Source organism: Lentinula edodes, assembly GCF_021015755.1.
Source record: "Lentinula edodes strain Le(Bin) 0899 ss11 chromosome Unknown C8R40scaffold_21, whole genome shotgun sequence".
NCBI lineage: Eukaryota > Fungi > Basidiomycota > Agaricomycetes > Agaricales > Omphalotaceae > Lentinula > Lentinula edodes.
The window spans coordinates 159,847-185,274 of NW_025764327.1; the positions used below are offsets into that span (position 1 = coordinate 159,847).

The 25,428-nt window shown below is 47.3% G+C and overlaps 9 protein-coding genes across 9 annotated transcripts; 7 read left to right on the forward strand and 2 right to left on the reverse strand.

Moving 5' to 3' along the window:
- Positions 1-3,918: 3,918 nt before the first annotated feature.
- Positions 3,919-5,858, forward strand: C8R40DRAFT_1047490 (general substrate transporter; the record flags this gene model as incomplete). Its single annotated transcript, XM_046224444.1, has 9 exons — positions 3,919-4,058; positions 4,112-4,187; positions 4,243-4,385; positions 4,439-4,854; positions 4,918-4,986; positions 5,041-5,186; positions 5,253-5,486; positions 5,550-5,626; positions 5,684-5,858. 9 exons carry the CDS (start codon positions 3,919-3,921, stop codon positions 5,856-5,858), a joined length of 1,476 nt encoding a protein of 491 aa, XP_046085423.1.
- Positions 5,859-6,373: 515 nt separating this feature from the next.
- On the forward strand, positions 6,374-7,818 carry C8R40DRAFT_309058 (NADP-dependent alcohol dehydrogenase). Its single transcript, XM_046234661.1, has 4 exons — positions 6,374-6,757; positions 6,813-7,073; positions 7,128-7,554; positions 7,621-7,818. Exons 1-4 carry the CDS (start codon positions 6,586-6,588, stop codon positions 7,772-7,774), a joined length of 1,014 nt encoding a protein of 337 aa, XP_046085424.1. The 5' UTR covers positions 6,374-6,585; the 3' UTR covers positions 7,775-7,818.
- A 131-nt stretch (positions 7,819-7,949) lies between these two features.
- On the forward strand, positions 7,950-9,214 carry C8R40DRAFT_1265688 (uncharacterized protein). Its single transcript, XM_046233919.1, has 3 exons — positions 7,950-8,790; positions 8,851-8,922; positions 8,980-9,214. The coding sequence occupies exons 1-3, from the start codon at positions 8,413-8,415 to the stop codon at positions 9,064-9,066; spliced, it is 537 nt and encodes a 178-aa protein (XP_046085425.1). The 5' UTR covers positions 7,950-8,412; the 3' UTR covers positions 9,067-9,214.
- An 820-nt stretch (positions 9,215-10,034) lies between these two features.
- C8R40DRAFT_1070136 (uncharacterized protein) lies at positions 10,035-10,696 on the forward strand (the record flags this gene model as incomplete). The annotated part of the gene is made up of 3 exons (XM_046226198.1): positions 10,035-10,412; positions 10,474-10,545; positions 10,610-10,696. The coding sequence occupies 3 exons, from the start codon at positions 10,035-10,037 to the stop codon at positions 10,694-10,696; spliced, it is 537 nt and encodes a 178-aa protein (XP_046085426.1).
- Positions 10,697-11,416: 720 nt separating this feature from the next.
- On the forward strand, positions 11,417-13,336 carry C8R40DRAFT_309360 (uncharacterized protein). Its single transcript, XM_046234663.1, has 4 exons — positions 11,417-11,661; positions 11,728-11,847; positions 11,899-11,991; positions 12,045-13,336. Exons 2-4 carry the CDS (start codon positions 11,795-11,797, stop codon positions 13,252-13,254), a joined length of 1,356 nt encoding a protein of 451 aa, XP_046085427.1. The 5' UTR covers positions 11,417-11,661; positions 11,728-11,794; the 3' UTR covers positions 13,255-13,336.
- A 232-nt stretch (positions 13,337-13,568) lies between these two features.
- C8R40DRAFT_309134 (uncharacterized protein) lies at positions 13,569-14,923 on the reverse strand. The gene is made up of 7 exons (XM_046234662.1): positions 14,535-14,923; positions 14,365-14,474; positions 14,293-14,302; positions 14,182-14,238; positions 13,975-14,128; positions 13,839-13,918; positions 13,569-13,777 (listed from the first exon to the last, which is right to left on the reverse strand). The coding sequence occupies exons 1-7, from the start codon at positions 14,811-14,813 to the stop codon at positions 13,766-13,768; spliced, it is 702 nt and encodes a 233-aa protein (XP_046085428.1). The 5' UTR covers positions 14,814-14,923; the 3' UTR covers positions 13,569-13,765.
- On the reverse strand, positions 14,807-16,056 carry C8R40DRAFT_1108256 (uncharacterized protein). The gene is made up of 6 exons (XM_046228249.1): positions 15,777-16,056; positions 15,630-15,718; positions 15,549-15,573; positions 15,430-15,486; positions 15,188-15,377; positions 14,807-15,132 (listed from the first exon to the last, which is right to left on the reverse strand). Exons 1-6 carry the CDS (start codon positions 15,927-15,929, stop codon positions 15,035-15,037), a joined length of 612 nt encoding a protein of 203 aa, XP_046085429.1. The 5' UTR covers positions 15,930-16,056; the 3' UTR covers positions 14,807-15,034.
- A 2,319-nt stretch (positions 16,057-18,375) lies between these two features.
- Positions 18,376-19,785, forward strand: C8R40DRAFT_1171443 (cytochrome P450; the record flags this gene model as incomplete). The annotated part of the gene is made up of 6 exons (XM_046231703.1): positions 18,376-18,522; positions 18,578-18,811; positions 18,873-19,216; positions 19,263-19,383; positions 19,439-19,546; positions 19,600-19,785. The coding sequence occupies 6 exons, from the start codon at positions 18,376-18,378 to the stop codon at positions 19,783-19,785; spliced, it is 1,140 nt and encodes a 379-aa protein (XP_046085430.1).
- Positions 19,786-24,918: 5,133 nt separating this feature from the next.
- Positions 24,919-25,349, forward strand: C8R40DRAFT_1030848 (cytochrome P450; the record flags this gene model as incomplete). The annotated part of the gene is made up of 2 exons (XM_046223143.1): positions 24,919-25,139; positions 25,190-25,349. Coding segments are annotated over 2 exons (381 nt in total), but the record flags the coding sequence as incomplete, so codon positions are not given.
- Between the last annotated feature and the right edge of the window lie 79 nt (positions 25,350-25,428).

The following is a 25,428-nucleotide window of genomic DNA, read 5'->3' on the forward strand; positions in this document are numbered from 1 at the left end:
ACTTCTTGCTGCCTGTAAAAATGTTTGATGAAGCACTGCTACGATCTTTTTGGACCCTCTAGCATTTTCGGTCATCTCTCGACGCGTACATACAGTCTCTCGGGCTTTCCTTTTCACCTTCCATCCTTTTTCATGCTCCACAGTCATGATACCTGTCTTTCCGCTGTCTGCTCTTTTATGTGAGATCGTAAGTCTCATTCACTATAGAATCGCAAACTACCACCTGGAGTAACTCATCGGAGTACCTTGATCAACCTGAACTACTGAGTGAGTATCTTACCATGCTGTCGCCAGATCACCGTCGCCAGAAAGATCGTCTTCACCGAAGAGATCATCACCGACAAGATCATCCCAAGAAAAATCATTCGTGCTTGTAGTCTCTTCTGGTATAACTTCCAATGTAAAAGATGAATCAGCACCTCTACCTCTTCCTGCTCGTCCTTGATCCTTGGCCGTTTCGGTGCGAGTTCACCACATTCAAGTCCTTGCTTCTCCTCGGTCTTCATTCGCTGTTGTGGGGTGACCTGAATTTCCGATTCCAGGCTTTTCCAATTTCACTGACGTGTTGTGACTTCGCTTGATGCTCTTTGAAAGCGTGCACGATGAGATGATGAGGAAACCGAAACCTTGCTTGTTGTAGATGGAGACTCGAGGCGCGATGGAGGGTTCTTCCTTTTGCCGTTCCTACAGTTTGGACGATTTGGACGAGTTTCGTTCTGGATAATATGAGATTTAGTCTCTGTCGTAGGTTCGACAATTGCTTTTGGCGTTACGGACGGATAGCTGGGGTTATCGGACGTCGAACTAGACAATGTAGGAAACGGGAAGGTGCTGTGAAGATAGGATATTCTCACTGAACGTTGAAGGCATCACCCACAGCTTTCATCTTGCACTCCACCTCGCATAAACCGCTAATATCCTCGAGCAGTGGCTGAAGTAAAGCACCCAGCTGTTCGCGCCGCCTGACCGGCGTCAGAGAACCGGAGCTGAGAAAGACGAAGTCAGCTGAAAGAGTGGAATCATCGTCTTACTGGGCCACGGAAGGCAGAATCATCAGTCTCTGTAGGATAGAACTTGGTTGTTTGAGTGCATGATTGCCCGGAAAAACGCAATTCTACTCCGTGCAGCCAAAAATTCGTAGAAAAGTTGTTCCATAAACTGCAGTTGCTCTCCTACAAAGATTTCTAAACGTCCTCGCTTTCGATTTTCATTTGATAATTTTGATAATGATATGGAATGTGTAAGTCGATACGGGATTTGGGAGTCTGGCATTTTGTGCACAGTGCCACTATAAGCTTTGGATGTTGGGGTTTGTTTACCATACTAGGTTTGCTTTGATCTTCCATGGCTACTATCAACCGCGACACGATCTGCGAGCTTCTCTTGTTCTAACACTATCTTCGTCAGTTGAAAACCTATCTCCACCGCAACGAGAACCATTCCTCCAAGCGGCCTGCACGAAGAGTCGGGGTATTTCGCGCAACCGCACTTGCAGTGGACCCGCATGTTACCCATTTTCAGGATGCGCTCCCGAGCTCTTTTCCGCCTTCTTTCTCTGGTTTGTGTGTGTCCGTATTCGACGCGGATATATCTCATCAGCTGTTCTTGGTCCATGATCATGGTCTAACAACATGCCCAACAACCTTCGCCCCAAAGCACGATCATACCCTTGCAAAAACGCAGAAATGCCAAGGTTAGCTTAGTCGGGTCTCAAGATCTTTTGTGGGTAGAATATCCCAAAGATCCATTGCGTACACTCCTTCAATTTGCTGACATCCATTTACTGACTCTTGTCGAAGTGCTCAGTCAAGACGGAGGGTTCACTGAACTCCGGATTTCTAGCAAACGCTCGCAAGACTTACTCCTCAACAACGGAGAACGTTATACGAGATGGACGCCAAGGAATGCGCAGATTCCGAGTAACATCTTAGTGCTGTGACTTGATCGCTATGTTCTCTTTTTCTTCTGTGAATACATATATTCTGTCTTACCCATTCATGGTTGTGAGTAGACGTGATTCCATCTTCCTTGCTTCGTGTTGCAGTAGATTGCAATCCCACTGAAGGTTGTCAAAATCGGGAACCACTTATCTATCTTGAAGTATTTCAATCATCGATCAATTTGGGATGTCGAGTCTAGCATCAATGTAAGTAGTGATGCTATGATAATGCTGACGTCCTCTACCGTTTTTGTTTCTGAATTGAATCGTCAACAGCAAGTCGCGCTCGCCTCCGACGCGTCGTTCCATCCAAGTCTATCGTTGGTGCCATACTTGTAAAACCCGATATCTTACGATCAGCAGTGTATTTGCGTGGCGGACTGTTCTGATCTTTTTCACGACTCCTCACCTTAGCTATACAGTATGTCTTGCCGTATACCGACGTTGCACTCCTCGTTATCGGATAATATACGTGTTTTTTCTTTTCCCACTTGTATCATGCATAGTATTATCTCTGTATGTGTTACTGCAATGTAATTTGTTCTTCAATTGACATAGTTAATAAACGGACTTCGCAACGCAAGTGAGCAGGTGGGTTGCGCGAAACTGATTGAGTGCCGTCAACCTCCCCTTAACCTGGTCCGTGCACGATTTCAAAAATATAAAAACCTCTTTTGAATATTTGGATTCTTTACCACTCTGGCCTTTTGGCTTAGATCAAGTGTAGTATCTGTTCTTAATAGTTTAACCACTATTACGAGGGCACCGCCCTCCGTATTTGGTTATCTAATTTTTGCCGCCCCTGCTCCTTCGTGCTCTGCTTGCAACACGGGGACGCGATGACCTTGCTATTACAGTACCGGCTTGTGTCGTCGGGGGATTCACATTTATTGTGATTCTTTTCCTCTTCTTTTTCTTTGCTTTTGTCTTTGCGATGCTGTCAGTTGATGGCTAGTGGATAAAAGCAACGATGAGATGGGAAGAGATTCGACAATTAAATCTACAGTATGCACGTGGAACACATTTTCAGCTCGATGGTGTACTGTGCCAGTTTCAAACTCAAATGAAGTATGTAACAGCCAAGTTGCGCAGCGCTTTAAAGTTCTGAACTTAGTTTATTGCCATATAGATACATGGTGCTACCTGAAGGTGTGGTCCCAAGATAGAACATCTGGTCTTAAGGCTCCAGCAGCAGCGAGCTCAATCCACAAGGACAAGGTAGACTCCTGGAGACTAGGATTGATCGACTACGAGGAAGTCTTGGCCAAAGCTGTGGATATGAGCCGAAAATAGACTCGATGAGCACGTGCTAACAATCTACCTTCATCGAACATTCTCCATGATCATCCTGTTATTGTCAGCTTGACCAACCCCGCCGGTGATCAAGCCAGAAGTCTTCCCTCTATCTACTTTTGCTGTTCGCGGGATCATCTGGAGCGGAGATAGAAGTTGAAATCGATTCAAAGAAGCATTAGCAAAGCTCGAGTCTAGTTTGATCCTACTTTCGGTTGTAATTCAGGTTGTGTTGGCTAGTCTAAGATGAACGCACAAGTGTCAGTCTGGTACGTTATCACCTAGTTCCTTACTACTATCGTGCTCACTGTACAATAGGCTATGGGACTTACTTTCTATACCGTTCCTTCCACCCTTTCGCCCCAGTGTAATTGCATCTCTGCTACAACCTCGGTTCTACATAAAGCTAGCATGGCAGATCGGGACTACTCAGACACCACTTCTCAGTGATATGATTTACCGCATCAGAAGCAGAACAGCTACCTTAAGTACTCCAAGTCTACTTCCACAATCTCTGTCTACAACACTCACGATGGTCAATAGCGCACGGATTCCATGGCAAAATAACGTGCATCGTCAATGGTGGAGAGACCATGGTATGCGCAAGAACGTTCTATCAGTCGTGTTATTGTATAGCGCGAAGTAGTTGTTTTTGCATTCAAGACATAGCTTCCCTTCTAACGGAAATGCGAAGCTTCCAACTCGGTTATGATGAAACACTGTTCAATAGCCTCCTTGCTCTCCCAGTTTGGAATCGAACTTTCAATGATCCATCGGGATCCAGACTCGGGCTCATGGCAGCCTATGTGTCTTTCGGTCATATGCTGTAAGTTGTAAGCTTCCCAATTCAGCCCTCGATATTGACCCTTATTCTCTAAGTACTGTGCCAGTAATTCATATGCTGGTAGATAATCTCGGGCGAAAGAGAGCTATCTTTCTTGGATGCATTATTTCGGTGAGTAAACGAAAGATTACGTCCCTGGTGTTTGAATTCTAATCACCCGCTGAAGACTACGGGCGGCTTTGTCTGCACATTTTCAAGAACCGAATTCATGTTCAATTCTGGAAGATTTATCATAGGGATCGGGCAACCAATATCCCAATTCGGGACTATGTGCCTTATCAACGAGCTCGTACACCCTCGACTCCGTGGGTGAGGAGTTATATTCTTCTCTCTACACTTTTTCAAACCACTTTTTGGCGTAGAGCCTCCAGCGCATTGAACATGAGTTCGTTCTGCGTGGGGGGTATGGCAACTGTATGGATAGCATTCTTTTGTCTACGCTGGGGAAATTCGGATTGGCAGTGGCGCTTCGTTACACTCGCTCAAAACCTAGCACCCATAACCCTTCTCATGGGGCTTTTTGTTACTCCTGAATCTCCGAGGTGGCTCATAGGTCAAGGGAAACACGACGAAGCGCTCAGGATTCTCGCCAAGTATCATGCTAACGGTAATACGGAAGACGAACTGGTACAACAAGAATTTCACGAAATTGCTACGCACATCCAGCAGGATATAGATGCGGGGAATGTTCACTGGAGGAATTTACTCCAATCTGCCGGTAACCGTCGAAGGATGCTGGTATTGACCCTGGCGGTCTCTGGAACCCTTGTACTCGGGTGTAAGTTCTAACTCACTCTGAATGACATTCGTTACCCTTGAACCTGATATGACGGTGACTCAGCTGGTATAGCACGAAATTATTCTACAATCGTTCTCAAATCCATTGGTATCAAAGATCCGGCTCGTATCAGTAGGTTCACGCTCTTTGTTAATCGCTTCGAAATTCGACGAAATCTGCTTTTAGCTGCCATAAATGGCGGACTGGGATTTTGGTTCACGATATGGACCTCAGCCGGCGCTTTGTCAGCTGACAAAGTTGGGCGTCGTACTCTCTACCTCGGCTCAACGATTGGTATGCTATTATCGCTGTGTGTCATCACCGGGCTTTCGGTAAGTGTTTCATCTACAGTTCAAGTGCGGTTGCATGTAACCGTACGCCTATGACTTCGCATCTAGGCTTTATTCGAAACCCATACCAATAACACTCCGATTGCGATCGGTGTGCTTGTATCGTTTTTCGTTTTCACTGCCTTTCACCAGGCAGGATGGACAGCCCTCTACAGCTTGTACCTAATAGAGATTTTACCGTTCTCTATTAGAGGCAAGGCGTTGAATTGGACTAATTTTATTCAAGCTTCCTCTGTGCTATCGACGAATTTTCTTGACCCGATAGCACTGAATGCGATCCAGGTCGGTAGAGTCGTGCCAAGTCCCGTCGTCAATACTATCTGATATTCATTTCATGTTTTGCAGTGGAAATATTATCTGGTTTTCATTGGGTTGGAGGTAGTATATCTGGGCTTGGTGTGGTTGTTCTTTGTTGAGACAAAGTAAGCCCCCTTCCACGTTCTCCGCCTCAGAGCATTGCATTAAGAGGCATTGCATAGAGGCGGCACCATCGAACAGGCCAGCATAATCTTCGATCGCGGAAACTCAAAACCAGCTAGTCCAACGGTTTCAGAGGAACACAAGGATCTGGATATTCCAGCGATTCAGAGAAACTCTATAAATACGAGTATTTCAGCAGAAAAAGATTGCGTTGTCGGGAATGATTCAAACTAGATAGGCAGAAAATTGAAAGGTTAGCACAGATTCCCAAAATGCTTTTCCAACGAAGACTAAGCTATTCTCCAACTGCCGTTTAGGCTATACGGTCGCTATATGGTTTTTTTTTCGATATTCATTCCTCGAGGCCGGGCTTACGGTTTGTCGAATACCCGAATACATGTATATTGCCCACATTCCCTCGAGAAATATTCGTATTTTCGCAGGCTGTGCGGTTCTGGTTGACACCAAATTGGGATTTTTGTTGAATGGTGGATTGGCTTGGCGAGAACTTGAATTTGCAGCCTTGGGAGAAATCATCTCTTTAAAGAACGCGCGAGATCATGATGCGAATAAGTCCAAATCCGTGGGCAAGTTTACACCAATGTTTGCTCCTGCCTTTCAGACTAGACTTCGGGCTATGAATCTGGTTGTACCATAATTGACTCGTTCGCTGACTGCGACCTGTACAGTCCGTTAGTAGTGTTCGTGGATGCGTAAGGCCGAGGTGAGTTACACCACCTTTCATGATTCACTTCATACTACAATTCACGAAGTTGCGCATATGACTTGCCCAATACGACTCTTATTTGAAAGCAGCTCTTCCTGGGCGTGAGTCGTTTCTATTTATGTGCGTATTGTACGGCAATCATGCTGCGAAATTCTCGCTGCGTTGCAGTTGCATGTGCTACATAAACATGTAGTGTTCGCCCCGCCTTGCTTGCTGATCACCATTAGCACCACCATGGGATTGGAATCCATTCAATTCTGCGGGTCTCCTTGTGGTGAAATCGTCCAGAAAACGTTTGTGCACCCTGAACTTGCTGCTGATGAAGTCGCGGTGAAGGTCACCCATAGTGGTTTATGTGGCACCGATCTTCATTTTGTGACGACTGATATGGTGTTGGGACATGAAGGTGCTGTTCATCGTTGACACTCAATGCTCAACAACTGATATTTTGCGATTTGCAGCTATTGGTATTGTCCACAGCATTGGTTCCGACGTGTCTGCAGTGAAGGTTGGCGACCGAGTAGGTTGGGGATACCCGAATTGGACTTGTGGGAAATGCGAATGGTGTTTACGGGGAGAAGACAATTATTGTCCCAACTGGAAAATATACGGCTTAGCAGACCTCGAACAAGGGGGTCTCAGCAGCGTGTCTGTACGCAAAGAGCAGTGGCTTTTCAAAATTCCGGAATCTATGAGCTCTGAAGACGCTGCTCCCCTCATGTGTGAGTTTGTTTCTGTGCATTCATCTAAGTCCTAATTGACGAACACTATACCAGGTGGTGGTTCCACGGTGTGGACACCCCTTGTGAACCATGTAAAACCCTACCATCGTGTGGGGATAGTGGGAATCGGTGGTCTTGGACACCTTGCTATCCAGTTTGCAGCAAAAATGGGCGTCGAAGTCGTAGTCTTCTCAGCTACGGAATCCAAACGTGGCGAAGCTTTGCAACTCGGAGCCAAGGAATTCTATCTCACCCAGAATATCGACGATTATTCGGCGCTTGGGATCACTAAACAAATAGATCGCCTCATAATTTGTACATCAGCCAAGTTGAACCTGGGGTTGTTCTATCCAATTTTGAACGCGCAGGCAATGATCTTCCCTCTCACTGCATCAGACGGTGAACTCACGGTGCCATATTTTGCAACTGTTCGGAACGGATTGCATATTTCTGGAAGTGTGATTGCGACGAGATTTATGCAGTGAGTAGACCCTAGCCTGTATACGATTCAAAATCAGGTGTTTGGTTACTGAGATTGTTTGTACAGAAAAAAGGCCTTGGAGTTTGCTGCTCGAAATGGTGTTCACGTCATTGTAGAGAGATTCCCTATGACGCTAGACGGCGTCCAGGCTGCTATGGCGAGACTCAGAGATGGGAAGATGCGTTATCGGGCTGTTCTTTCTTGGAACAACAACGACTAGAAGGGAGGTCGAATGAGTTCTATAGTATTAAAAAAAAGTCACATCTCTCGTAATGCCCGGTGATTATTGTAGGGCGAGTGTCCGTCGTCAGTTGGAATCAATAGCACAATAGCGGTAGTCGTCAGATGGAAAAGTATATGTAAGCTCTAAGTAATATAATCGTATCAACCGAAATGACTCTGAAACTCTCTGAGGCTGCCCCTACCCGTATCCGTCTGTGATGGCGGGCTCCACTGTCAGTACTTCAGTCCTCATCAGGTCCTCATATTCACTCAACAATGCTTTTCGTTGGCCGGCAGGGTTCGATCGGGGCGGCAGGGCACTCTGAGTGCGGTCTTGTGTTCACTATATTCGCTTTCCAAATAGAGACAGGATATCGTCGGTGTGCTATTATCCTTTGTCGAGACGACCCAAGGGCTAATTGAGCCGTTTTCCCTTGCCACCCTTTTCACCACAAGTTCAAATCAGATTCAAATCTAACCGAGAAACCTGCGAGAAACCGAGGCGGCGAAAACAGCCCATGTCACTCTATTTCTTCCTTGAATATGAGGCTATGTGCATTGAAGGTTTAAAACACTCAGTTTTGACAGTGGCGACTTTATCCACTTCCCCCAACTCTTTTCACCAGGCTCGCGACCATGTTCAAACTCTCATCTGCCTTTGTCATCTCCGCACTTGCATTCTCTGCAGCGCGCGCGCAAGACATCATGGGACTATCGTGGAACTCGACTTCCCCATACGGACAATCCACTGGCGTATTCTCTCTCCTCGAGTCTACGTACGGATATTCGATGGTATTCGCTGACGGAACGAGCACTCTTAGTGCGACGTACGACTCTGCGTCGCAGACAGTTACACAGGTGTGCCCTCACGCAGGCCTCATAGCTGCTATGATTCCTGTGGAAGGAAGCAGTCCCTCAACTTTCACAATTGAGTGGGTTGATTCGACTGCGATCCTGCCAGAGGGATCATCTACAACAAGCCTCGTGCCTGGAAATGGGGCTTTCCTCACAACGGTGAATATTCCGTTCAATATTACATCCTGATGACCCGATTTCTTATTTCTTTGGTTACAGATGGGAAGTCCTAATGGGGCCTTCGCTCAAAATGGTATTTTCAAAGAGTTCTCGGTCGATGGGACTTACGTGGTGAGTTTCTTGGAGACATCTTTCAAAGTTTCGGATCAAATCTTATGGTATTCCTAGTTTGCGTGGGCCGACGAGACGTTCCAGGAGAACCAAGACGTTACTGCTTGGATTGACATTTCGGATGGCAGCGCGATTACCTGCTAATCTGTTTGCTTTGCTTGCTGGCATCGTTAAAACCTCGGAGTAAATCATCGTTTTTACTTACCTGGGACTACGTAATATTGAGCAATAGTGAATGTTTCTATCAATATGAACTAAGTCATTGCGTTCTGCAATGTTCGTGATATTATTTAGCTGTATCTGGTAGTGTCATGCTTCGTAAGGGACGCTTTGGCCTGTGTGAGAAACTGGCCCGTCTTGTTTTCGTACCACCACCTACATATTGCTCTTGAGCATATTTGAGGATGAAACTGGAAAAGTGAATCGCCTCCAAACTCTTATCTGGACGCGTCTTCTCAGCTTTCACCTAATTTTGAAGAATGGCCCCGCGTCTTCCTCCTGGCGATTTCTGACTTTAAAAACCCTGTAAAAAACTGGTGCAGATCAGTCCAAGTTCAAACATTCATTGTCTGTTGGTTACTTCCAGGTTACTTCCGGTCAACTTTCCGATAGTTCACCGGTATTCTCGGATTTGGAATCTTCACACTGTCAATAACCCCTGCATTGTTTCCCTGCAGTACCAGTGCACAGCTGCAGACTCGTCCGCTGCTCGAAATTTTGGCAGAAGCCTCGCTGGACCGGAGTACAAGGCTGTTAGGAATTTACATGATTACATGAGAATGAAGATGATAATGAAGGAATTCAGTGGTGACAGTACGACCTAGAAAGGAGCAGGAAAGGGAGAAACGAGGAATCTTTTGGGCGGTACTCCTTCGCTAATGATCCGACGGGTCCGACGCAGAAGTTCGGGAATTGTGAAGGCTTCCATTGGGTTTCCATAGGTTTCCATGAACTCGGAAACTCTCCGTGAAGGGAGCATGAAGGCAACGAAGTAGTCCAAGTCCACAATGGTATAAAACCTCAAACTCTCCCTCCATTCCAACACTATTCCCACCCTTTGGTTCTTTCTTCCTGTGCCTACACACTCTTTCTCCAGTGAATCTTCTCTAGCAATGATCAAGCTCACTCTCCTCGCTGGCCTCGCTGCGTCCTTGTCTGCCGTGCACGCTCAGGACATCCTCGGTCTTTCCTATAACTCGACCTCTCCCTACGGCCAATCCAAGGGTATTTTTACCCTCATCGCAGGCTCTTACGGTTATGCTATGTCTCAAGCCGGTGGTTCCACTCCCACTCTGAGCGCGACGTACGATTCCACGACGCAGACTCTTACTCAGGTTTGCCCCTACCCGGGACTTATCGCTGCTATGATTCCGGTCAGTGGAAGCAGCCCTGCGGCGTATGCGATCGAGTGGGTCAACAGCACAGTCACTCTTCCTGAGGGTTCCACAACGACTAGTTTGTACGCTGCCAACGAGGGATTGGATACCACTGTAAGTTCATCTTAGTCATCCCGTTGACTCTTTGTCGTTGTGACTGATCTCCTTCACGTAGCTGGGTACCAAAGAAACTGTCTGGTACATTAACGGCGTTTTCAAGGCCGTCACTTTGAACGGAATCTTCGAGGTATGTGCCCAGTCGACTTATACTTGGAATGTAGTGAAGTACTCATTACATCTCTCTTATTTAGTTCGGATGGGTCGACGAGGACTATTCACAGAACGGTGATGTTACTTCTTGGATCGACACTACTGATGGCAGCTCTATTACCTGCTAGACGGTCATTGTCTGTAGCGCGTGTGTTGATTCATCCCTTGGCTCAAATGTTCAGCGCTAGCGCTGATGCTTGAATTTTGCTTCAGATTCTGCGGAACACCAAGCTCGAGCGCACGCGCGATTTACAACGCATTTGCCTTGATATTTCTAGCTTTCGTTTGATACGAGATATTCTTTTCTATATCGCTACACCGTATCTAATTGGTTGATTTCTAATGAACCGTTTATTTGGAATTGATCTTGCATCATATGAGGACAGCTACTAAATCTTGCTTTGGTTTGTGAGACTATATTCGTAACGCGACTTTGACACGGACTACGATATCTCATGATCACTGAGCGCATACATCAGTTGGTTGCAACAGCTTGCACTTCAAAAATACAACGCCTTAGTTCGTCTGGAACGGTCTGGTCTGCTCGTCTATCATGCGGCCTCATGCAGTCTTAACAACGGAAACAATCTCGTGCCAAATGCGTTCTGACTGCTCACTACAATCATCCTCGGATTGTGTATAATGGTGTGTTGGCCATGTAGTCTTGTTATTGCTTTCTCTGAATATCTCGCATTAAAACTGAATTCAGATCTAAAATGGTCAGTCTTGTACTCCAAATACTCGAAGACAAAGGGCGGTAAAAAGCCCTTTACCTTTCAAATTTTCACTGCCTTTTCCCCCATTTTTGTCGCTTTCCCGACGCTACGGATACGCTCCTTTATGTCTTGCTCCAACTGGACCTACTTTTTTGGGGGAAATGAACAAAGGTCCTTTATGATATCACACTGAGTGAGCACGACTCTGAAGCACTGGTGGAATTATCAGTCAAGTCAAATTGGCCACGATGTTTCTGCTTTATTCGGTCCTTTGGCCGCCTAGCGATATGCTCTTGAGTGGCTAGGCTTGCGGGGAGGTGTATAAAGGACATGATAGATAGCTGAAGGGTAATTCACAATCTCCATTTTTTCCTTTGGTACGTCTTTGCACTCACTCTCCCGATCATGTATCAATGGGCTGATCGATTGTCTCTTCATTATAGCCAGGTGCAAACTATCTTCCATTATCTATCCTTAAATATTCAAATTCATCATCAACTTCGTACCAATATGTCCGAGAGAAACGCTTCATATCCTTCGATAAATGATATATTCACCGGGGGGTTAGTATTTCCTGACTGCTATTGTGGCCATGTCAATCATCCTTCCGATAGTTCTGTAAAGACTCCGCTTTTCCTTCCAGACATCGACGAGAACAATCTCACTGACTCTTTCCAAAATACTAACCCTGGTGGATCCCAGCCAAGGTGAATAAGGCCCTCTTGACACTTATTATATTGAATAATGCATGATTTCGTAGCGTCCTTCAAGCATCGCCGTCTCAGAACGTCGAGCGCCCCCAGATCAACCAAGACGGCGATAAAGGATCTTCTGATAGGAAAGGGAAGAAGAAAGCCAAGGACGTCAACGAGCCGCGCGCACTGGTTGATTGGGAACTGGATGACAAGGAAAACAAGAGTCAAGATGATGTCCTTCCTCGAGTCTCTTTGGCGCCAGCGCCAGCCTCTGCAAGATCCACTTCTCAAACAGTCTCTCGTCCTCGTGCTTCTGTACCTTCGCTGTACCACGCTGCACCATCTGACTATGTCCCATCCCACCCTGCCACATCGACTACCCCTATAACCCACTCTCTCTTACCCTTGCAATCCACTCTTTCGCTGTCCCATGATTCCATCTCCAAGGCTCGCGCAGCTGAAGGTAGCTCCAATCCACAATACGTGTCGGGTCGCGAACTCAGAACCGTTGGACAGCCGCAAAAGCCGTCAGCGTTGCCAAAGCTCGACTGTAGAAGCCGCCCTGATGGGGAATTCGCCGTGCAAGTCGATGGTAACCGTACGAAGCGCGCTATCGCAAAAGACGCGTATGAGCTGATACGTCCGAACGCCATTGCTGCCGAAAACGCAGAACGCGCGAATGCGTCCGCACGACGGAGTCAGGACGAGGACGATAAGCGGTCAAGGGAAATCAGGTACCCTCTTAGGAAACGCAAGCGTAGCTTGTTTCGACCGACATTCAACAGATTTCCCTCACTAGGCCGACAAGGGAATGGCACGACCACTGGCAGGGAAATACGTAGCAAACTCAATATCGGAAATGCGATTGCGACTTCGAACTTAGATTCTGATTCGGACGTCTCTCACCCAGGGTCAGACCCAGTGAGCGAAAAGGGGGAAAAGGAGGAGGGGAAGGAAGAAAAGAAGGAAACAGTAAGCAAACAGGATCAGGATGGTTTCCCATTGTCGGAATCAGAACTAGACGGAGAAGAATTAACCGACGACGAGTACTACGAATCGTGGTGTAGTCCTACCAGTTCCACTTTTGGTTTTATCAACACAGACAATCCGAGCTTCACTTCCGTCGCTGGTCCTTCCTCGCTACGTCCTCCCTCTTCAGACGCTTCGTATGTTCGTTTCCCGGACGATGCTTCTGATAGTCCAGGCACCCAAGCTAAAGACATGGGAGAGGGATTTTTTGAGGATGCGGTGCTGGGCACTGGTCCTAGCAGGTAGTTAGGAGTCGAGAAACCTAGTTTGGGAAAGAATCAAACAGATTCTTCTGGCGTCTAGTGTTGTGTCACTGAACTATCTCCCCCGAATAAGAAAGAAAAGGAGGAGTACGAACGAATAGAGAGAGAATCATGAATAGGAGGCCGTGCTAGTTGATTTTGCTCTGAATGGACATATTGTACTTTTTCTTGCCAGCAGTCTGCTCTCCTTTTGGATACACTCGTTTGCAAAATTTTGTTGATATACAGCTCACTTACACTCATTTGGACTTTCTATTGCTTTTTTACTCTTACTCCATACCGTCTTATGACCATAGAGAAAAGATTGTCCTTCATGGTAACCTGTCACTGCTGCTCCCAGTTGGTCCAGCTATTTCGTGGAGGATAATGAACTTCGAGAGGTTGAGTACTAGTAAGCAGATTGCCATTCATATAAGGTTCGATTTCGAGTACAAAGCAGTGGCGGTGGATATGTTTAGCTAAGACTGCGATTGAAATTCTTGGAGCAGTATGAATTACCCGTGCATCTGTTGAGCAAGTACAAGATTATAACTGGGCGTGCCGATATCGAAAGGATGGAAGGCTCACCTTAACCTCTTTTATGTATTGGTCCGGTAGATGGAGATTTAGATCAAGCCAGTTCGCAACCGGTCTGTCGCCATTGTCCGCTACGATATATACGTATGAGAGGTGGAGAGGACAAACTGTTACGAAGGCCACTTACAACAATCCACAGTGGGAGGACGGACTTTCAACATGGCCTTTGGAACATCCATTTGAAGTTCTTGTTTCAAGAGGGGATGAACTGGGGTGACCACAACACAATGCTGGTAGTCCTGGAACGTATTTGGCGCCCCCAGTGTGTTACTGGTATAGTGCTGGTTAAGAGGTCAGATGGCATGGAAATAAGCGTTTTCTGGGTAAGACTTGCGACAAGTGATTTCTCTTTGACGCCTTCGAGCAAGTGGTTTGTATCCAAAACTTTACACTGCCGGAGGAAAGCTAGTTCGTACATTTACATTGTAAAAAGAAGTGGACTGACCACATGGTATCTGTTTACCCGAGTAGGATGTCTGAGCAATCGTAAAAAGATTCAGAAACAATGTCCACCCACGTTTTCGAGGCGGGATGAGAATAGATCGGGCGTAGAAAGAAAGGGTTTTTTTGGTCTTCCAGGTACAGGTCGGGGATTTTCCCATCTTGTTTATAACGATCCATTTCATTCTAAGTCAAGTTTATTAATTAGAGAGAGTACACTGGCAAAGCAAGCACTGACAAACTCACTTCATGCAGAAAAAAAAGATATCCTATCAGTCGGCTTTCACCATTGTGGCCAGCGGTCAGATGAGTCGGTTTCAGGGTGGGGGAAGCATTGACCACGACCAAAATCGTAAGACTGATCACAGAAATCACGAGAAGTTTAAGAGATAAAGACAGCATCAAAAGCCCAGAAATGTGAGTGTTAGAGACCAGCTCTGTAGCGAACGAAAGCAAGAAATACTCGGAGGTACTGTCGTATAAATTGATATTTCGAAAGCAAAGGCTGTGATCAGGCTGTGACATCCATCCGAAATATCCTATCCTCAATGCAGTGAAGAATCGATCGCGTATCAGCGCATATCTCAAATTCAAACGAAGTTCCAGGCAAGTTACAATAACTTGAATAAGTACTATGTATACTGGCAGTGGAGCACCAGATTCCCTCAGATTCCTTCAGATTCTGCACTTCAGTACTTCCTAATGTAGTCAACCAATCTACAAGACGGCGTGGAAGATATAAACCTTTAAAAGTTGGAATGTTTCTTGAATTTCTCGGGCAAGCCCTCGATACCCCACTCGAAAAAATTGACTGTGGGTCTGCTCTCACTTGTCCTCGCATCCGCTATAATAGGAATTATTATAGGGCCCGAAAGCGCAGATTATCACGAACTACTCACTAAGTAGACCACATTTCAAAGTCGGAGGATAGCGCTGGATCCACTCGCTGGGTATATGCATTACGAGGTTTGCTTTCGGAGGATCCGTAATTCCAAGCTGAATGTCACGGAACAGTATCGGCGGTATCGGCCCAGCTCCAACAAGGACTTCCTGCTCCTCTTTGGTAATGATTCTGCTAGAATCGTAGTGCTGGCAACAGCATTAGATGGCACAGAAAAGGCTGGTGTAATACAACTCCTACTAGGGCACGTTGTTCTCGGGCAGCATTTATCAATCCATGCGTATCGTGAATTTTACACTGTTATTGATGTTTTCGAGATGTTTGTCAGCAACGAAACCTAACGAAACAAAACGACTGACCCCGCGGACACCGTCCGAGAGAGACCTAGAAAAAATTTCAGTAATCGATATCGGAACAAGAACATATTCAAGAACACTCACGGATTTGTAGGGCCGGGATAGATAGTCTTTGTATACTTTCCAAGACTTGGGGGAAATCCACCAAGTCGCTCGTAAGCTTGAGCATCCTTCTATGTTGTTGATATTAGATAGAAACGGAGTATTCACAGAACGTAGGGGTTCACCAACTTGATTCATGAAAAAAAGATATCCCATGACTGGTGCAGATTTAGGAGCAGGTGACTGCACGCGGGATTGCGGAAGAGCGACGGCTTTGACGAGCAGACTCGTGAAACTGAGTGCCATGGACAGGACGAGAAAGTTGAGAAAAGGAGACCGCATTTGGTTTAGGTAGAAAGCAAGTTTTGCTTGAAAAGAACTTGAGGCAAAGACTAGCAGAGACCAGCTCTGAGCGAAAAGCAGGGAAAAGTAGGAAGGGAAAGTAGGAAAGTGGCAGGGATGGACCAAGTCTGAAATTCTGAATCCACGTGCATCTTTACATCAGTCGCTGATGTGAGCTGATGTGCCGCACTCTGAATCCCAACGGTTCCAACCATCTCCGACGGAAGTGCTCAAACGATGTCATTGTCTCCGTTGTGCTTTTGAGTACAAAATTACGAGGCTGTAGTTTACGGAAGGATCGTCCTTATGTACGGTACTCCATACAAAAATTATTTCCCTTTATGGCAGTAGTTTCGCCTTATTTGGCCAAATGTAACACTGAGTTGAATTGTATTGAATTCTTGTGACCGGCACGGGATATCACGGGACTGTGACTCTGTCACAATTATTTTTTCTCGTCTCACAGCATCTCACTCAGTTACTCCCTGTTGCTCTATAGATACTGTAATTCATGTAAATTTGCTTTTATTTCATTCTTAAAAAAACATTCAATGTCGGCGCCTGTAAGGCGCCCCGTTTATTTGATTCCATAATATTCAATAACCCCCCAAAAAAGGAGCCGAGTTTTTGCCATGCACGGTGGTGCAGTGGCCTGCTATCGCATGTCCTTCTGGAGGACCGGATCCGCCGTGCTGAAATGGGAGGGAAAAGGAGGGAAACCTCTTTTGGACGGAAAATATCGAGGGGCAGTGGCGACGATGCTGGAGGCCTGAAGCCGTTGTTGGAATCATCGAAATAGACCTCAGGAGAAATAAAACAAAAGCGATCATTAGTCATCTGGGCGTCTAATGCTTTTTTTCCATGTCGCAAACCGAAAAGAACAACTTCAAGATGCTTCAAGCTCCAATACTACATCGGCGGTGAGGTGAGCTAAATTTCGACCGTCCGATTCATGCATAACTGATTTAATCAATGGCAAAAGACTTTCCCCAAGTTTCCCGAGAGATAGATCGATCCTGAAATGTGAAAGGCTGTGAAAGGACATATATATATCGGAACTGGGTATATGTATGGTGCACTTATGTTGCTCATAAAATCAGCAAGCATAAATCCTGTTGAACAGTGATGCAGACTCCATTTTGGCTCCATCGCGATCCTGGTCCCAGCTGACAACAAACTTGAAATTGGCAACTTGTTATGTCACCTCGCCTTTTTCTCTTAACATGAAGAGTTGTGCTAGAGATCCTCAGAGGCTCTGGAAAACTTTGATCAGTATTGGGCCATATTTCCGCTCTGGAGTGTTCATTTAATTGCTTTTTTTCGCTTTTTTTCATGACTACAGTCTCCCTAAGGGCATTTCTCGCCGTGCGACGATGCTTTACACCACCACTTCAGATGCATTCATCAACGTGGAACTAGAACTTCTGGTCCACATCTTTCCAGGAGAATATTTTCCACCAAGGGGTTCAGGATCCTACCATCCCCACCCTCAACTCTCCCGTGATCACAATCGTTAACCTACCGGTCTTCTCGAGTATTGATCTTCAACTAAATGCACAACTCAGGCTAGCAGATCCACGAACATTTAGTTACCTGACTCGGCTTAGCAGACCCACAAGTTTTAATTTTCCTCAGGAGTGCCTTTCATCCTTGCCTAGGAAGGCTATCAGCACTGCTATATTTGACTCTGGTTACTAGCTCTTGCATTTTGTGTTCTCCGAAAATTATCATGGGCCACCAATCCAAAGTCGTTCAGGTCTGTATTTGTGTTCGTGCTATTGTTACTTCCGTTCTACCTAATTCATCACTTTCCCGCTGTTCACGCCACCCGTGCTACTGAAATTGTCAGTATTTGAATATCATCTCCCTCTACTTATCAGCATCCATTCTTGTTTACCATTCCCACATCAGTACCGCGCACCACTATGTGCAAGTATGTATGATTTGGCCAGTGAAACGGTGAAACTTGAAGAAGGAGAACTTTCACAATTGAGGAAAGCTTCTCAGACAAGGTTTTTGTAACATCTCTGAGGCTGGAGGAACACTGTGTCCTGCTGCCAGTGTGTTGAGCCAAGGATTATCTACAAAGGCAGATTTCACCTGCCCAATTCCACTGTGGATTTTGAAGATAACTGCATTGGTTAGGAACGAGTTGGACAATAATGGCCATATTTGATGCTGCAGTTAGTGGAAGTACACAGGTAAGTAGGCGATTAGCCGAAATAATTGCACTGGAACTCAATGATCTCTCTAAATCATCTATTCAACAATTGCCTAGTAGTAGGGACTCATTGACACTCCAATTTCAATTTTCTGCCGAAGTTGTGCTCATGAAAAGCACTGATGTTTCCGATTAGCCTGAGTGCTGATTAACAGGGCCATATATGCTTCCCGATACCCTAATACTTATATATAGAGAGGACTGAACGGAAATTGCATTTCTAAAATGTCCTTCATCATGATGCATGGGGATTTACTTGTTCAGGATGTCTACCTCCAGGTCTCATCCATCGCGCGTATGGTAGGCATATTGTTCCTATTGATAGCCACCACAGCTGCTGTCAGAGCATGGCAAAATTACAGGCGCACTTGGGTGAGCTGAAACTGTATATCCCGTAGTTTGTCGTTGACTGAACTCGGTTCTTTAGGTTGATGCACCTACCATGGGCCCAGGGAACATCTTTGGATCCTACTTGTCTGCCCGACGCTATCTCACCAACAGTATGCGCATTGTCCAAGAGGGCTATCATCAACACAAAGGCCACATCTTCAAAGTTGCGGAATCGGACCGTTGGACAGTTTTTGCATCGGGGCCACGGCTTGTCGAAGAGGTTATGAAAGCTCCTGACAGCCTCATGAATGGAGAGGCTGCAGCTAAAGATGTAAGATTCTCTACCAATATGGGGATGTAACAATTTCTGACTTAAGAATATGAACGTCCAGTTGTTCCAGGCAGAGTGGACCTTTGGGGGTGATATTGTCGCAAATCCATACCATATCAACTACATCAGGACGCATCTCACACATAATTTGTCTGAACTTTTTCCAGATATGTTTGATGAAGTAAAGACAGTACTCGCCGAGAAGCTGCCTACTGATACCGATGAGTGGGTCCCTATCAGAGCCGCTGATGTCTTCACATACACAATCAATCGTATGCTCAACCGTGTCTTTGTTGGTCTACCTCTCTGTCACGACGAGGAATATCTAGCTCTTATGAGAGTATTTGCCACCAATGTCATCAAGGACGCTGCTGTTGTTCGAGTGTTTCTGAAGTTCCTGAAACCGTAAGCCTCTTCTCTTTAATGATTTCGCTGCTCATCAGAATTTCAGTTTAGCTTCTGTTTTCCTGACCAACATTCGTTCCACGTTGAGAACTGCCTTAAAATACTTGGGACCGATTATTGATGAACGCCGTCAAGTGGTCAAAGACATGGACAGTGATCCAAAACAGGTAAGTACTTTTGACTCCCATTCTCCTGTTTCATCAACAACATGGCCGTCATAAGATCACCCTCGTCGACTGGTTTTTATCCCAGGGAATAGAAACAGACACCGAGAAGCTGGCCATGCGAATTGCGTTTGTGAACTTTGTTTCGCTCGGGACTACATCGATGGTAGGTGCTCTGAATTAAGTCACTAGAATCAGTCAATAATTTGTCAATGGTAGAGCTTCATGAACGTCCTCTTTGACCTCTGTGCAGCTCCACAATTTTCCGAACCAATACGCCAGGAAGTCCAAACAGTGGTCCAACGAGAGGGCTGGTCAAAGACGGCGCTGCAAAAATGTCTTAAATTGGATAGTCTTTTGAAGGAGTCGGTCCGACTTAGTATCGGTGGAGGCAAGTCCGCATGATATTGTTAGATTCTACCTCCGCACAGCGTACGCACAGTCCCCAGCTTTGACCACGTATTTTGCTTCCGCCCGATTACATATGCACTGTACAGTTTATCAGCCACACCATCGGATGTCGAACGGGGCTCCCTCAGTTACTTTACATCTAACTGAGGTGAGCCCCATATTAGTTAGCCTTATATATCATGCTCACGACGTACGTAGTATTTATTACTTGACAGGTACCGAATATAGTTACTTTACATCTAACTGAGTATTTATTACTTGACAGATTATGAGACTGGTACTCTAAAAAGAGCAACTACATATACACACCAAGCCTCCGAACCACCCAGTTCCACGATGTCATCGTCATCAAACATGCCGAATGTCCAACGATTCCCCACAGGCATAGCCCTCGAAGGGGAGGATAACTGGTGGCCCTACAAAAGGGAAGTTAGTCTCGCAGTAGAATCGAAAGGACTACAAGGGTACCTACACGGAACGATTGCCAAACCCAGCGACGGGAAACCTGCGGTAACCGTCACTTCGCCAGAAGGAACCACAACTACTCCCACAGTAACAACACCACCATACAGCCAGACGCCCTCACCTGAGGAATGGTACGCCCGAGACCGATACGTAGCGAGCACGATAGTATCAAATATTATCGACCCCACAGGACTAGGGGTAGACTATACCGAAATGGCGTCCGCAATCTGGCAGGAACTCGTCAACCAATTCGAACAAAAATCGGAAGAGCTATTACTATTCCACGATAGTAACCTCCGAGCTCACCGATATGCTTACCCCGAAGAGACGATGGAAGAACACAAAAGGACTATGCGAAATCTACTCAGAAGGGCTACGAATGCCGGCGCAGTGATAACAGACGGCCAGTTCCGAGTGATTGTTCTTGCGTCACTCCCGAAAGACTGGGATGCTGACATCAGGCACCTCCCCGGAAAGACAAGCAGCGAAGCATTCATCTACCTCCAAGGTATCTGGTTACAAAAGGAAAAGAGACGAACGGAGGAAGAGCGAGAGGAGAAGAAAGTAAAGGCACTACTCGCGATGCACGTAGCAAGCGCCCAGGCTCCAGACAAAAACAGGCCGACGTGCGCGAACCCGAACTGTAAGAAAATCGGCCACACTATCCAAAAGTGCTGGGCGAAGGGAGGGGGAGCAGAGGGTAAAGGACCTAACGGCTGGAGGTTCAACAAGAACAACGAGCCGAATAGGAACCAGAACCCCGGAAACGCCGTAGCTGCTACAGCCAACACGACGACCTCGCCCGCAACACCACTGGATACATATGTCTTGTCAGCCAAGACAACCAGAGACGGCGCCAGTACGTTGTCTCCCAGTACACCCCACCAACGCACATCCCTAACTAACAGATCCCTCGTTAGCAATGATCATACCTTTCTGAGAGGGTGGGAGCATCAGGGGACTAGGGATGTGAATGGGAGTGAGGACGTACATACACACTACATAGCACCCAGCCCACTGGCATGTACAACACGCCGAAATAATACACTCCTCTATGCGCCTGCGAAAACACCGTCGACTCGAACGTTCATTGATTCCGGGGCAACTGAACATTGCTGGGTGAGCAAATCAGACTTTGTAGAATATAGCCAAGTACAAGGGCAGAGCGGGACCAGCGCACTAGCAGGCGAGGCAGGAAGGTTCCAGATACATGGAACAGGAACCGTTGAGTTCACGACGAGAGTAGGAGAGGTAATGCGACGAATCCGACTCACGAACGTGAAGCATACACCGGAATTCGGACACAACTTAATCTCCCTATCAACTCTTGACCAGCGAAACTTCAAAGGAGAGTGGGGCGACGGAGTATTGAGCGTTAAGACGCCGGAAGGACAGGTAGCGATGCTGGGGAGAGGCAAGACCAAGATGTACGAAGTGGAGACCCTGCACCAGACACAGGCCAACTCAGCAAGATCCCATGAGAAGGCCGTCGACATACACACCTGGCACCGGCGCCTGGCACACGTAGCCGTACCACGAATCCTGCGAATGGAGAGTCGGGGCCTCGTGGATGGGCTACAAATCAAGTCCAAAACGTTAGCCGGAATGTGTATCGACTGCTTGTACGGGAAGGCAACGCGTAGACCATTCGATGAAAAGCTCACTCACGAGACAGAGGTGCTTGAGAGGGTACATATCGATCTATGGGGACCAGCCACCACCCCAAGCATGGGCGGGGCAAGATACATGATGCTCTTCTCCGATGGAGCGTCATCAGTACGGGTCCCCGCATTCCTCAAGGACAAGCGAAAGGAAACGTCACTAAAAGAGTTCCATAAGTACCGGGTGATGGCCGAGAACCAAACAGGGAAGAGGATGAGGATTATACGGGTCGACGGCGGAGGCGAATTCGATAACAACCTCCTGGAAGCATATTGCGCCGACCGGGGGATTATCATTGAAAAGATAACCCCATACTCCTCATCTGCAAACGGGATGGCAGAAAGAGGTAACAGGACAGTCATCGAAGGTGTACGCACCTTCCTCGAAGAATCAGGACTTCCCCGCTCCTTCTGGGCAGAGGCCGCAGCGACATTCACCTATGTGGACAATTTCGTGCCCACAGCACGATTCCCAGACCGCGTGCCCACCGAATACTGGTCGAATAAACGGCAGGACGTATCGCATTTGCGACCGTTTGGATGCCGAGCGTGGGCTACACTTCCTGAGAGCAGAACCGAGGGGAAACTGGCGCGCCAGGCGGTGGAATGCCAGCTGATAGGCTACATGGGACGAAGGGGGTACCGATTGTGGCACCAACCTAGCCGCACCTTCCTGGAGTCGAGGGATGTGAGATTTGAGGAAGGAGAAGCGCATCGCTCCAGGGAAGAAACACCGGCGACTGACGACGGTGACCTGGTAAGCAACCAGCCTGCAGGCAGTCTAGAACCAACCACACCCACGAATGGACCCACAGCTCAACAGCATGCGGATCAAGAAGACGAAGAAACACGGGATACCGGTCCTACCTCCGATCCCTCTCCACCACTACGTAGAAGTGCCCGTGTACGCACCCCCTCCCGTGTCGCTATCGAAAACCAGGCTCTAGCAGAGCGCGAACACGAGGCTCAGGCCAACAAAGAAGACTGGGCAACGGATTCTCCGCCACCCAACCAAACACTCGCACTTATTGCTGCTAACCCATGGGCTTTCGCGTCAGCGACGAACGATACATGGGTCCCGTCTACCTTCAAACAGGCTATGAAGGCCCCAGAACTTTGGCTCCCACCCATGAAAGCCGAGTACGAAACGCTCGTCGCGAAGGAGTGCTGGGAGCTGGTGCATCTACCACCTAACGCGAACCTCACCGGGGGGAGATGGACTTACGCCATAAAGTGGGGACCAGGAGGGGAGGTACTGAAGCGGAAAGCACGGTGGGTAGCACAGGGATATACCCAAATCCAAGGACAGGATTATGACAAAACATACGGGGCAGTCGCGCGCATGGAGTCGGTACGGATCGTACTGGCAATCATAGCTACTCTTTGGCTCTCCCTCTTCCAGATCGACTTCACAGCCGCATTCCTCAATTCACCCATATCCCACGAAGTGTACATGCGACAGCCCGACGGATTCATTCAACCAGGAAACGAAGACAAGGTGTGCAGACTCAGGAAGTCCATCTATGGCACTATGCAAGGGAGCCACGACTGGCAAGAGACCCTCGCAGCTGGATACAGTGAAGATGGATACATCACATCCAGAGCCGACCCTTGTATCCGATACCGACGGGACGGCGACGAATATACACTCACCAGCACGTATGGGGACGACGTCTGCGGAGGATCATCCACGGAGGATGGGAGACTACGGGCAGTAAAGGATCTGGCGAAGCGATGGGAGTCGAACGAGGTATCGTCCCACGTCCTGCTGGGAATGAACATCCAGCAGAACCCCACAACAAAGTCCATTACAATCTCCCAAAAGCCTTACATCCTCCGCATGCTCGAGCACTTCCACCTCCTACACGTGCGACGCCGCCATACACCCCTACCCCCCAACGTCAAACTCTGCGAAGCACCCACCCCGCTCCCAGACGATGAGCTGCAGTTCATGTCGGACAAACCATACCGCGAATTTGTGGGATCGGTCCTGTGGTGCCAGACATGCACCCGCGCTGATATCTCCTTTGCCGCTGGACTACTAGCAAGATACCAACTCCACCCCGGCAGGACTCACTGGGAGTGCGTCGAGTGGCTGGCTGGATACCTCCTGTGGTCCTGTGACTACGCCATCACCTACGAAGCGCCTCCAGCAGGTGAAGAGCACTTGCCGGGCGTAGGACTGAAACCAAAAGGGTACTCCGACTCTGACCATGCCGGATGTGTGGACACCCGCAGGTCTACATCGGGATATGTCTTCTTCATGGCCGGGGCACCCGTCTCCTGGAGTTCTAAACGCCAACCCACACCCGCACTGTCATCCACGGAGGCCGAATACATCGCCCTGTCCCGGGCTTGCCAGCAGGCGGTCTGGCTACAATCCTTCCTCGCGGAGGCCGATCTGAACCAGCAGGGACCCGTTACACTGCTGGGCGACAACTTTGGATCCATCAGCCTGACCGAGAACTCCAAACGACATGCTCTCGTGAAGCACATCGATTTACGGGACCACTATATCAGGGAGAAGGTAGCTAGTGGGGCGGTGAAAGTGTTAGAGATCCGAACAGGTATGAACGTAGCAGACGTGTTTACTAAAGCTCTTAGCGGTCCAATCCACGGGAAGATGGTCGGACTACTAGGACTGTATCGTGCGGAGCAGGGGGGGTGTTAGATTCTACCTCCGCACAGCGTACGCACAGTCCCCAGCTTTGACCACGTATTTTGCTTCCGCCCGATTACATATGCACTGTACAGTTTATCAGCCACACCATCGGATGTCGAACGGGGCTCCCTCAGTTACTTTACATCTAACTGAGGTGAGCCCCATATTAGTTAGCCTTATATATCATGCTCACGACGTACGTAGTATTTATTACTTGACAGGTACCGAATATAGTTACTTTACATCTAACTGAGTATTTATTACTTGACAGATATGACCCTTATCAAGACTAATGGGCGGACCACAGTTCTTGGATTCCGGAAGGTCGCACAAGATCATACGTTCTCAGACGGAACATTTGTACCTAAGGACAATTTCGTCAACTGTCCTGCAAGAGCGATGCACCAAGATCCCAAAATTTATGGCGAAAATGCTAGGGAGTTTGATCCCTTCCGCTGGAGCACACTCCGTGAGCAAGAGGGCCAGAAGACAAAGCATCAACATACTGCGACAAGTTCGATGTACATACCCTTTGGACATGGGACTCATGCATGGCTAGTGTCGCAATAGCTTGAATTCCTCAATCCTCAACTGACTCAAATTTCTCTAGTCCAGGACGCTTCTTTGCGTCTACCGAGCTAAAGATACTCATGGCATATCTTCTGATGAATTACGAATTCCGTTTTCCGGATGGTAAACGTCCACCTGAGGAGCTTCTGGGAGATGTCAATATCCCAAACACTAGGGCGATTGTGCATATCAGAAGAAGGAAACCTGAAGATTCATTTGAGAAGGGATTGAGTTTCGTACTGAACGTATATTGATCGTTTAACGTACTGCATTTTGAAT